The following is a 14168-nucleotide window of genomic DNA, read 5'->3' on the forward strand; positions in this document are numbered from 1 at the left end:
GACGTTTGAATCGACGTTGTCTGATTGAGCACTTGTTTGCGTAAGTTAAAGGGTACAATCAATGTGCAAATCGTCGAACAGAGCATGAGAGATGCAAAGAGTGCGCTCACAGTGTGCACACTTGACGAACGGTAGTTCGCCGCACGTGAAGCACACGTCACCTTCGTCGAGGGAGTCAAAACAGTACTCGTGCGGAGAGATCCACATTCCCGGCTCCTCGTCCAGATAGCCAGCCTTGTGGAAAGCGTACCGGATCAGGTTCTTGAATCGGGGTGCGCTGAACTGGTAGAGTGAAAACGACTGTAGTGCCAGGAATCGATCGCGATGCCAGATATCCATGACACTGTCCATGGCCAGTGTGTCGGTCACAAAGCGTACAAAGGACTTGTACTGACGGAAGAAATGCACATCTAAAGGCTGAATCTTTCCAGTGCAACCACCAGGAATCAGTCTCTTGTGCAACGCAACGTCGGCAGGCTTCAGTGCGTTCGATAGATTGTCGTCCTTGTTCAGAGTCCACGAGTCCAATAGCAAAACGATCTTCTTCCGATCATCAGGCATGCTTGGCCAGAACACTTGCTCGTAGAAGTCCTTAAGGTCGTCCCTGTTCATGTTGGACGTTTTGCCAGCAAATGATTTGATGTTCGGTGGATCTGCAGGCTTGTTTCCCGGAAACTTTCCACTTGGTTCCGACACCAGTACATACATCGGCCGCAGAATCTCTCCGGCCATGGTGATCACGGGCATGATCATGTAGCTGTGGGTTGTTGCGCTCATGGATCCCACAACCGCTCGCACGACTGTTGTTCCTTTGGTACGGAGAGTGCGAGTACTCTGCAACAACTTCTTGAAGCTACTCTGATCTGCATTGGCAACCTGCGTTGGTGGGATGCTTTCGCTTGCAATGAGCTCGCGAGTCGCTAATACGAAAGCATCAGCCTGCTTCTGCAAGTCCAACTCTTTCCGTTGCCAGGTCCTGCCGACCCTGTGGGTGATTGCACGGTCCACGATGTTGTTGCGCTTCTTGAATCTGTACACCCACGACGGTGATGCCTTGAACTTGAGACTCTTGTTAGGGTCCAGTTCATTAGCTGTTTGCCTAGCCCAAATTCGCAACGTTCGATCGTGAATGATAGCAGTGTGCTGTTTCTCCGCGAACATGCCCCGAACTGCCTCATTGATCTCTGCCATCAGCGTCTTCTTGTCATCTTTGCCTTGTGTTGCCCCAAAGTGACGTAGCACGCCAATGTTCCGAATATACCTGAACTGATTCTGCAGAGTCGAGTGGGTAGCACGACCGGTCTTTGTGTTCCAAGGCCTACCTGTTTTTGGATTTACCGTCCAGTAGGCATAGGCTTTTGCCTTGTACTCGCGCCACTGCTCTGGTGTCATTTTGGAGTCTTCTGGAGGCTGATCCTGGAACTTCGGCTTCTTCACAGGAGAGGGCAGGTATTCTGACGCTGATGAGCCAGATGCGGAAGACGTATGAGACTGCTGCGATGACGAAGGCATCTCTGCATCCTCCTGCTCTTGGTCTTCCTCGTCTCCAAAATCCATGTCTCCGTCCCCCTGGTCACCATCACTGTCACCGAAGCCGAGCGTACGAATCTCTTCAACGACTTCCATCCCGCTGGTCAAAAGAGACTTGATGTGTGCCACCATCCTTTGCTCTTCCAAATTTGGATTGCGCTCATTTGTCCCGATCTCGGCCACCAGAGCCCAAACGACCACTTTCGGATCCATCTTACAACGCATACCTAAAAAACACAAAAACAACACAAATGTTAGCACAGAGTACAAATGCAAGACGAATTAGCATGAAATAATACGACTGCTACAACACAAATGTTAGCACAGAGTTCAAATGCAAGACGAATTAGCATGAAATAATACGACTGCTATGGTTACTCTCATAAACCCCATGTTAATGTTTGACGCTCCATAAGTCCTGAACGCGGCAACGTCTGACCGTCGCACTGTGTAGTTATCCTATTTAGGACTAGTGCTTTCCGAAAATGTATAGTTTAGCGTCAGACCGGCAGCAACGATGTGAAGTGTTATTGTCAGTGCTACATAGAGTCATTATAAAAACTAATTAGTTTCAGTATTTTAATAGATATTATTATTATTATTATTATTATTATTATTGTTATTGTTATTATTATTATTATTATTATTATTATTATTATTATTATTATTATTATTATTATTATTTATAATAAAAAATATCAAACAAGTGTGCCACAATGTGTTGGACATTCAGTAACATGTGTCGCCAGTCAAAAAAGGTTGAAAACCACTGACCTAAATCATAGAATTAAACTTTTATATATATATATATATATATATATATATATATATATATATATATATATATATATATATATATATATAAAAAGGAAAGAAATAGTACAGATATAGTGTAAGGTCGTATTTTTATGCTACATAAACATAAATCTTTTTTTGTGTTAAACAAGTATAGACCTGTTAAGTAAATGTACAAATATGTGCCGACTTACAAAATTTGTCGAGGGGTCCGTCCCTGGAATGTCTTATTTTTAGACAATTTTTATTGTAAGCTTATCCTGTTGTAGAATTTTTAATCTGACTGCATTTCTTTTTTTTTTTTCTTTCTTTCTTTTAAAGAACAAATGTTGTGGTATAACCAGTTTCAAGAACTACGCATTTATTCTTAATTCGGATGAGGCTTCTTACTGGATTAAATATTTCCAACTAGTTCGCTATGAAGAAACCGTGGTTCTCAGTTCCTGCTTCGACAATGACATTCTTCGAACAAACTCCTGTTTGAAAACACTAAAAGATTTACATACTATAGAAATGGCTATGTTCGCTGGTTTCTCTGTGTTCATGGCGGTTTTTGTGGTAAGTATTGCATTATGTCATTCGAGATTAAAAGCAAGTATGTAGATTAGATTTTACGTCACCAATCACATTGCAAGGAATTCGCTAATTCCTCTTAGGAAAATACAGGGTCCGGCAAAAAAAGAACCTCCCGCAATTGGATAGGGCGTTGTGTGAGATGCGGTGTGATACAGCTGCGGAGGGAGTATTGACCGATAGCAGCATACGTGCCATTTCCAGTAGTCGTAATGGCGTGGCACGGTGAACTTCGTGCGTTTGTTGTGGAGGAGTATAATCGTAATGATGATTCTGTGACTACTACACAATGGGCATTTCGGTTCGGACTCGGCCGACATGATTCTGTTCTAGATAGAGAAACTATTCAATTTTGGGTATCAAACTTTATAGTGACAGATTCTGCGCTGGGAAAATGAAATCGCCAGCCGATATCGGGCCATAACAACACCGGAAAATGCGGGGCGTGTGAAAGCGTCCATTCAGCAATCTCCAAAGCGTTCAGCAATTAAATAGGTGAGTCAGGCGATCTTTTCTGAACGCAAAACCTGTTGCTTTAAAGTATCATACTCAAACTTGAATAGTGTTTGTATCCGTAATCATGTCAATCATGTCAATCATGTCAATCATGTCTGAACCGAATGCAAAATACCCGCTGAGCAACAATCACAGAATCACCATTCCCAACATAGGCCTGTACAACAAACGCACAATGCTCACCGCGCCACGACGTTGCGACTACTGAGAATGGCAAGTGCACCGCTTTCGATTGATACCCCCTCTGCCGCCGTATCTCTGTATCAACTTACACAGCGCTCTCTCCAAATACGGGAGATCTTTTTTGCAGCACCCTGTATTGTATACTCAGAAGTGTTCCTAGAAAATGCTATGAGTTTGAACGTCTGGTGAAGCCAAAATAAAATTGTATTTCCACTTATCATTTATTTTTCATTTGCCGGTAAAATTAAAACTATTTTTTTATTGATAAAATTTTAATAGTCGTTGTCAATGAGTGTTATTGGCTAATTGACAATTTCAAGGTTTAGCCCAACAGTGGCAAGTGTTTTAAAAATAAATCCCTTTGAAATCCTTAATTATTCCTTTTGTCAAAATGTGACTATGACATCGTTTAATCTTGAGTATGACATCGCCAGCAGTGGACCGAGCACGTTTAGCTGCTGAGAAATCTCTCTGACGGTATGTCCAAATTTATGGACACCTACCCTTTCGAATGCATACAACTCATTCCGTTGACTTATCGTGACAGACAACACGCGTTTGATGCTCCAGCATTTCTGCCTTTACTTATATAGCGTCGGTGATGTGTACTGACGTCATTCTGGGATCGTTTACTTGGCGTGAAGGGGTGTCCGGTGACTTTTGGCAACTTGGTGTATTTAATACCGTGTATAATTGCATGTCGTAGTTGCCTAAGCAGTTTTCGAAATATAACTTTTTGAGAAACGCTAAATTTTCAATGCATTGTAACTTTTGTATTCGAAATATGTCACGTCACGGTGACTGAGTGGTAGAGTGCTTACATCCCATTCGTGGTTCGAGTTCTGGTTCGATATCCGGCCAAATAAGTTTGTGGTGAGCAACATCATATCCGTGGGTTTTCTCCTATTTTCTCCCTCCTTCTCATTCCATCAATTCTTCCACCATTATTCACTTGCTTTACTCATATTCTCTGTTAGTCTAAAGGGTATAATTGTGGGACGTTGAACTGCAATATTTTATTTCATTTTCAATTTCGACGTCACGACCCTAGTATTCGGTACCAAGGTACTTTGAACGTACGCTCATGTCCAAATTGATTGCCGCATATCTACAAATATCTTCTTGTTTGATATAATTTGATAATGATTTTGCAGGGCACTTTTAACATTGATACTGTGTGTACAATAGGGAAATGTATGTTTGTAGTAAATTTCATAGGAAAAGAATTATAAATACGAAAATTAGAACGAGTACGTAAAACAAAATGGTGCTAAATGGACCAGAAAGTCTGATTTTCGTTGTATTGTTCTTATTTACTACTCTTTTGACATGAAATTTGCCACATACATGTCTTTGCCGATTATATACATATTAACATTATAAGAAGCACCGGTCGAATTCGTTATCAAATTATATTGTTACATCAACATATTTATAGACATGCGACAATAATTTTGGACATGAGTGTACATCCACTTCATATCAGTTGCATTATTATTATTCTAGAAGCATCTAAAGTTTGTTTTTCGAAGTTTGTGATACTGTCACGCCCTTCGTTTCTAACACTGAATAAAAAGTGTAGCTTGATAAGATTTTGATTAACATGTAGATTTAAAAAAATGTAGGCTAATAAGCTGGCGTAGTGCCATTTGAAAAAAAAATATAACATTATATTGGGTTGGCAACACTGTTAATCTGTTGGCATTACAAACTATGTAAAACAATACTTCCCTGTCGATGATAGGAAATTTCAATGTTTTATCTCAATGTATTAGTTACAAGGGTACCTCATGATAAATGGTCCTAGCTTTATATACAGTGTTTCAAAACAACATCGACAACATTTGGGAGGTGGTTCCTGACACCAAGATAAGACAAAAAGTATAGACTAACCTGAGTGCAGAAATGCTTCCTTTCGGAGTTATAGGCTGCCGAAAACATGAAAAAATAAACTTTAAAGGTCCAGAGTTCCAATATTCTGGTACCTACCGAAGTCGGTTAAGACTTCACTTAGAAACTGGTATGTACCGTATCCAAATATTCATGTTTCAGAATCCTACGGTACTTCCGCAACAATTTTTATAGTGGTAGTTGGTGAGTACTTCAAATTATATGCCTGTAGCTAAACTCGCTCTGTAGAAATTGTTGGTGAGTGCCTTAGAATTCTGAAACATGTATTTTTGGATAGCGTACATATTAGTTCCTAAGTGAAATATTGACCCGACTACGGTAGGTCTCATAGTGTTGGAGCTGTGGATTTTTATTAAAGTTCATTTTTATGTTTTCGGCAACCTATAACTCCGAAATGACGGATTTCTGCACATTTTGTCTCAGGAAGCATCTCCCGAGCGTTGTCAGTGTTTTTTTTTTGGCTAGTCACGGTCGACTAGCTCCCGCCCATAGGGTACCGCCCTTTATATCGGGAAGTGGAATAATGGGATCTTGGGGATTAGGAGAGTGTATATGGGTATTATTATTTTTATTAAACTTTATTCAACATCAGTTTATACACAATCATAAATACAGTGAGGAGACATTATTTCATTAGATTAAATAAGCATATACTGTGGAAAAGGGTGGACATTATGGCCTTTAACCATAATCATAAATTAAGGTGGATGGGATGAATGGAAATGAGGTGCACTAGACGTCACAACATCGGGTATAGTTAGCAAAACAGATGCGTGTTATCTCCTAATCCGGGGGCGACTCCGGATTTGATGGAGACAGGGGAAGCCCAATTAGACAATAGGACTACTGTGCATAAGATGGAATGATGCAAGGTGATGCCGTGGCGGTGATGTAGTCTGTGATGAATAGATGGTCTGGACTGTCAGGGGGTAGAGAGAAGTGGTAGAGGGTAAAGAGTAGTGAAAGCGGGGTATGACGGAGAAGGATATTGGAAGGATGTAAAGAAAAATGATGCATTGTGGCTAGAAGCATGGAATGATGAGTTTGAAACCGGGAAGAAATGTAGCGGAGTCTCAAGGTTACAAGATGGTAAAGAATGTGGGGAAAAGGAGTGCGGTCATAGAGTTCGTTGGTTGGGCTGGGAAGGCGGATTCGGAAAGCTAGGCGGAGGGCATGCCTTTCAAGAATTTGAAGTCTAGTATAAAACGAGGGAGCAGCGGTAATCCAGGCGGTAAAACCGAAAGTGAGAACTGGGCGGAGAAAAACTTTGTAAGTGGTTAAAAGTGTTCGGTTGTTTAGCCCTCAAGTTGTACCAGTGATGCGGCGTAAAAGATTGAGACGATTGTAGGCTTTGGTGCAGATGGATTTCAGATGGGCTGTCCATTTAAGATCTCTGTCGAAGACTATCCCTAAACTGTTGAACTTCACACAGAATATGGTTGCGCAATAAAGGGTGAATATTTTGAAGGGTAAATGTTATAAACGATAAGAACTGTGTTATTGTGATTGGCTGACAGACATCGTGGGAAGCTGTTTGAGTAACATGTGGTTTCAGTGGTACGGTTAATTCGGGCTTGAATGGATCCGTAGTAGGTTTTGCCTTGCATTTGTAGCTGTAAGTGGCATGCCCGGTTTCGTTACAGGTGGAACATTTAGGAGTTTCTTTGAGATTAGTACAATTGCGGGTGCTATGAGGGCCAGTGCAGAAACCACATTTAAGTTGATTAGGACAGGAAGCGGCCGGATGGTCATTATATACCTGACACTTTTCACAGCGCACAGGAAGAGGTACAGGAGACCGAGATGGCTCGACACGATGACGCTTGCGATAGATGAAGGCTCCATTTGAAAGAAGAGAATCAATGGTGTCGTGTGAGTTGGTTAGTACACGGACCATGTATGTGTTTCCCTGAGCGTTTTTAATACGAAGACATTTGATGATAGAATGACCATCAAGTTGGAGTTCCTGTGTGATTTCTTCGTCTGTGAAGGATGGGTCAACACCTCGGATGACAACAGACAGAGCAAGTTGTTTGCGTGGTGGCGGCGGTTGTTTGGCTGATGGAGTGTTGAGCTTAGAAATAGACGCATTCTTCCCAAAGATTTCATACGAATAAGTATTACGAAGTGTTGAAGCGAATTTATCGTCTGGAGTTTTAATGATGATGCCTTTCTGTGTATAGATAATTTGAGCGATACTTGTCCGTGGGATGTATTTGGTGATACGATGATACAGTTTCTTCAGATCGAGGTATCTAGTTGGTGAGCAGAAATGAATGAATAGTAGGTTTGACAGATGTAAAAGTAGAAGTTTCAGCGTCCATGCGATGAGATGAGTTTGAGTCAGTGGATGATTCACTGAGAATGTGATGGCGCTTTGCTTGAGGTGACTGAGGCTGACTCTGATGAACTTCGCTACGTGAGGTGCGTTTAGAGCTCTCCGGATGATTAAGAAAAGTGAATGATGATGGAAGAATCAGTGGGATGAGAATGTGGGAGGGAAGAGCAACATCCGAGAAAACCCATATACACGATAATGTATACTTGGCCGGGAATCAAACCAAGTACCTCATACATCAGAGATAAGCGCTTTATAACAGAGCCATCGCGCCCTCAAACTAAAAAAAGCTATTAATACAAAAGTGGAAGAAAAAATTCTCTATAATGAAGTAGCAACATGATTATCTCCTATTTTAATATTTCGGGTTGAAACTTTTAGGACAAATTATTGCCTCACAGCAGTTGGACATAAATCGAATTAACATTTTGGTTCTTTCTTTGAAAATTTTAGACTACACTGAGAAAAATGCAGGTATCGTACTTAGAAAGGTAGGTTACGTGCGTAATTCCTGTAGTTCTTCGACTTAACGTACAGCAGACGTTTAACCGAAAACGCATGTTTTATAATACTTTCTGTATAAGGGTTCCATCTATGTACGTACTTTCCGTATGTAACAATATAGGCGGTCAGGACCTCACATACAAATGGACGTATATAACATGTAGCTGAGGAATGTAAAATAAATATATGCATGTGATATACGGAAAACTGTTAGATGTCATACATCCTGCAACGACATAATGTAACACTTAAGGGCAGTGCGTATGTAGCATATGGATAACGTATGCTCGATACTGATTTCTGTAGTAAGCAACAGGATTTGTAGAATATACCGCTGTCCTGAGAACGGATTTTTCTCAGTTTAGTCTTTCAAAAGAAGTATTTGCAAAACTTCCTTGTTGGAAGGGCAGTGTTTCTGTACTTTTTGCTAGATAGTCCCAGAATTTCTCCATCTATAGGATTTACATCTGGGCTATGGGGTGAAACTAGAATCTGTCGTGGAGCATTATATGTATACACGACTCCAAAAGTGAATTACCACCTACAATTCTCCTTTTCCTGCAATAATGGGCAACCCGAAAAGCTCGGTCGTTGCGTTGGTTGAGAATTCGAAAGGCGTTGGACCAAACCTCAATTCTGTTACAAATATATCAGTGTGACAAACTGCAAACAAGAGAATTAGGTAAATTGTTAAGAATGACGGTTTTATTATTGTGAGGGAAATGGATGACACGAAAAGTTACAAAATGATCTTACTTAAGCAGTCGAAACAAGATGAATGGTAAGAAATAGATATAAGAGGAAAGTAGTTTCTTTCCTTTAAAGAAAAACTGTGAAATAAGAAAATAGGTTACATAATGTAAAGGTTTTAATATAAAAGCCTAACAGCACAGGAATCGGAAAGATTGACAAATACAGACTAAGGGACACCATTAGTGTAGTAGATTTGCGGGCCTCCCATGCAAGATAAATAGACGGGACCCTACTTGTGAACCCAATTGTTACATTATTATTATCATTATTATTATTTTTTTTATTATTAAAAACTCGTTTCCTCTCCCAATATCTGATTCTACCAAAGAGCATGTCTGCATGTAACGGTCATGTATGCAGTTTTTGTCAATGTGCGGTCTCAAAGGCCAAATGGGATGGAAATCTCCGAGAGAGAGGAACAAAAACTCTTTCTAATGATAAATTCTTGGTCAAAGTTCGAAGCACTTGTTTTTGGCAGGTGCTTTTTCTTTCTTTCTTTTTCGGGAAGAGGAAAGTTTCGGCGCCTAAGAAATTACGTTATATAATATTGCTAATTTTGAAGTGCATTTATTCACATTGGCTATTTGTGTTAATAAAGAAATTGTTATTAGAAGACATTATTGTAAAAAATAAGTTTTATTTCGTCACCCATCGCAAGGCTTAGGGGCCCTCTATGCCTCGTACCCCCAAGATCGAAATCGAAGGGGGTGAACCCGAACAAACATTTTAAGCCAAAAAATTGTTAAAATAAAAGTAGTTATATTCCCCTTAATAGAAAACTATTTCTCTAATTTATCTTTTACTTCTGTTTCTGATTATCATCAAAAATCAGCGACGGTACACATACCTTACATAGTATAGCAATATACTCTATAATTTTTCACAACTAGGCAAACCGGAAGATGAAATTCTTGTGATAATAAAGTGGAATGTTCTACAAAGTATTCATAATTCATTGTCCTTATTTCTGTGAGTAATTTTGACACAGACTCAGAACTAGAAGATTAATACAACTAGCAATGAGAGATTTAATCCTTTTTTATCTCACACTAAAAGACGTCTGCATTTTGTTGAGATTGCCACTTACGAGTAGTATAGGTTCAAGACGTAGGTTCGAATCCTGGTCAAGACAAAGGTCTTTTTTTAGAAAGTGATCCTGAAAAATCCAAGTGTGAGTTCTGATACTAAACGAGCAATCCATAAGAATGTGGAAGCAAACACATTTATCATGATAGAGACGATTTACAAATGTTAGGTTTGAAAGGGCAAATAACAACTATGGGTAATACTAGGACAATCCAAAACACTCAATTGGTCTGTAGTATCCAATTTTTATGTTATTGTTCCTAGGAAGAAACTCTATACCTTTTGTTAAATATGTTTCGGGTAGAGTAACCGTTGGTGTATTGGTACCGTCCTAGACATCCAAATGGAAAATCATAGTTCGGATCCCCATCACGTACTATGTTTTTTCTTTCATAAAATATTCGCTACTAACGTTGGTTGGAGAAGTTACAAAAGGAGAGTCCGAATAAAGAATGTGTGCAGTCTTCATCATACAGAGTAATGATAAGTAGTTTTCACACACACAAACACACACACACACACACACACACACACACACACACATATATATATATATATATATATATATATATATATATATATATATATATACTCGTCTCTCTTTCTCTCTCTCTATCTATCTTTCTTGATGTTCCCTTTTCGTGTCTTGTATTTTTCTCTTCTCTCTCTCTCTCTCTCACACACACACAAGTACACACACTATGTCAAGGAAATACGTAAAGTCTCTTTTTTTCTCTGGGTTTTCGAGTCTCAATCGAATGACCTTGTCACTACGATGACCCGTTTCAGCTTTAGCGTGTTCATTATATCATTGCGAATTACAACGTCATATCCGCAATAGGGTAATCGAGAGTGGATATTCTTAACAGACAAGTGTTCATAAATGACTAGAAAATGGCCCCTTTTGGGTTATTTCAAGAGAGATTTTATTTATATTAATTTCACACAAAATTCGTTTCCATCCTATAATTCCTCATTTTGTTTTACCCACGTATGAAATGCGAAATATGCAAGATTTGATAAGTATATAAGAAACAAACATCCAATTTTCCTTTTAAACATTTGTAACTTTTCATTGTGATACAATTCGGACTTTTAATGTAGACTCTTTCTGATAGAAATTTAGCAGTAAAATAGGATACATTTAATTTTTCTTTCTGCCTTTTTTCTATATATTCTTTTTATTTTTCTTTATTGTTAAGCTTCCATTAATAGTCTGGATTGGAAGGTATGACCTACGCTACCTACTAGGTTTATTATAATGTATCTTAGATTTGTACGTTTAATTAACACTACCGAATTTGCAACTGAACCATGCGGAAAGACAGGATGTGTTAAACTTTTGGCATGATTCTAGATGTGTCCCGGAACTTTTCAGTTTCCATGGAAACTGAGTACTTAATTTGATCACCAAGTTTGGTATTCATTTTGAAAGTGACTTAATGAATTTTTCAAGCATCCTCTACGTATTTATTTGAATAGTTCTGACAAAAATTTAAAAAAAAACGTTATTTCTATGTTACTGTTGGATTTCTGGAAACGTAACTTCATAATGTTAAGTTCTTTTCTTACTACGTTTAAATCCAATTTTAATCTTACTTGTGCTCCCTTTTCTTTTCTTCTTTTCTCTCTCTGTATCATTTCCGTACCTCTAACAGATATCTATTGGTTTCAATTTTTATTGAGATGTGTTTATGTTTCTCTCTACATCAACTTATGAATCTCGTTTCGTCTCATTTTTATTCTTTCACTTTATTCAGACTAATACATGTACTGTATATCTTGAAATTAGAATTGTGCTCATGTTGTTGCTGATTTTAATATGAGAGAGAGGAAAGGAGGAGAGAGAGGGGATCTCTCTACCAGACAGGATTGTGGGATAAGAAGGTATAAATTGGATGACCTAGCTGCAAGGTGTTAGTTGTCGCTTTTTATGCGGAGTATATAAGTTCAGTAATTCGCCATGAATATAGTCAATCAGAGATGTTTTGTAACGAAGAAATAACAACATGAATTGTTAAATATCTTTTAACGAACTGTCGAGATGTGAGAGTCAACAAATTTTACAATTTTCGGTGCTGACTACCTCGAAACCCGGTAGTCAGAATTAGCCCGAAATAAGGGACTTATATATTAAAAAAATTGACAATCTCAGCAAAGTAGAGACGTCTTTTAGCGTGAGAGAAAAAAGGAATTAAATCTCTCATTTCTAGTTCTATTAATCTTGTAGTTCTGAGTCTGTGTCAAAATTACTGACAGAAATAAGGACAATGAATTATGGTTATTTTGTAGAACATTCCACTTTACTATTACAAGAATTTCATCTTCTGGTTTTCTTGGTTGTGAAAAAGTATAGAGTATATTGCTATACTATGTAAAGTATGTGTATTATCGCTGATTTTTGATGACAATCAGAAACATAAGTAAAAGATAAATTAGAGAAATAGTTTTTTATTAAGGGGGAAGTATAACTACTTTTATTTTAACAATTTTTTGGCTTAAAATGTTTGTACGGGTTCACCCTCTTCCCCCTCAACGTTGGATACGGAATGCAAGAACATATTTAGATTTTGATTATTGATTCCAGTATATTTCAAGCATCGTTTCTCGGATCTAGGCCTGTGCGATATGTCGATATATGGATATCGTCGATATCGATATTGACACATATCAACATTCGATATCGCAAATATATCAACATCGATATATCCATATCCTAAATTCTCGATATCGATCTTCGGGAGGGGGGCGAGGCATAGGGGGGCCCTAAGACTTCCGGTGAGTGACGAAATAAAACTTTTACAATTATGTATTCCAATGACAATTACTTTATTACCACAAATTGCAATGTAAATTAATCCACTTGGAAATTTGCAATTATTATATAACGTAATTTCTTAGGCACCGAAACTTTCCTCTTTCCGAAAAAGAAAGAAAGAAAAAGCACCTGCCAAAAAACAAGTGCTTCGAACTTTGACCAAGAATTTATCATTAGAAAGTGTTTTTGTTCCTCTCTCTCAGAGATTTCCATCCCATTTGGCCTTTGAGACCGCATATTGACAAAAACTGCATACATGACCGTTACATGCAGACATGCTCTTTGGTAGAATCAGATATTGGGAGAGGAAACGAGTTTTTAATAATAATAATAATAATAATAATAATAATAATAATAATAATAATAATAATAATAATAATAATATAACAATTGGGTTCACAAGTAGGGTCCCGTCTGTTTATCTTGCATAGGAGGCCCGCAAATCTAATACGCTAATGGTGTGCCTTAGTCTGTATTTGTCTCTCTTTCCGTTTACTGTGCTGTTAGGCGTTTATGTTAAAACTTTACATTACGAAACCTATTTTCTTATTTCACAGTTTTTTTTTTAAAGGAAAGAAACTACTTTCCTCTTATATCTATTTCTTACCATTCATTTTGTTTCGGCTGCTTAAGTAAGATCATTTTGTAACTTTTCGTGTCATCCATTTCCCTCACAATAATAAAACCGTCATTCTTAACAATTTTCTTAATTCTCTTGTTTGCAATTTGTCACACTGATATATTTGTAACAGAATTGAGGTTTGGTCCAACGCCTTTCGAATTCTCAACCAACGCAACGACCGAGCTTTTCAGGTTGCCTACTATTGCAGGAAAAGGAGAATTGCAGGTGGTAATGCACTTTTGGAGTCGTGAATAGAATAACCACTCGCAAAGTTTTATAGCAGTATGCTTGGGGTCATTGTCTTGTTGGAAGTGGAAGACCCCTCCCTCTTTAATAGGCTATCGTACTAAACTTTCATATATTTATTGACGTTTATAGTAGCTTCAGTAAACCTAATTTGCACATCCTGAATGAAGCAATGCACCCTTAAGTCATCACACATCCCGTATGTTTTTTACTGGAGGCATAATATGTTGATTTTGCAAGTCAGTGTTAGGATCCCGCCAGACGTATATTTTGCCGTCTTATCTGAATACATT

At 38.3% G+C, this 14168-nt stretch overlaps 1 protein-coding gene across 1 annotated transcript in view; it reads left to right on the forward strand.

The window, feature by feature from the left end:
- Positions 1–2652: 2652 nt before the first annotated feature.
- LOC145674674 (uncharacterized) overlaps positions 2653–14168 on the forward strand; it is a 59631-nt gene continuing 48115 nt past the window's right edge. The window contains exon 1 of the mRNA XM_081744901.1: positions 2653–2883. Coding sequence (XP_081601027.1) covers positions 2839–2883 — 45 coding nt within the window. The 5' untranslated portion in view covers positions 2653–2838. The remainder of the gene's footprint in view (positions 2884–14168) is intronic.

This window comes from Thermobia domestica, chromosome 17 (assembly GCF_964235325.1).
Source record: "Thermobia domestica chromosome 17, izTheDome1.hap1.1, whole genome shotgun sequence".
Taxonomy (NCBI): domain Eukaryota; kingdom Metazoa; phylum Arthropoda; class Insecta; order Zygentoma; family Lepismatidae; genus Thermobia; species Thermobia domestica.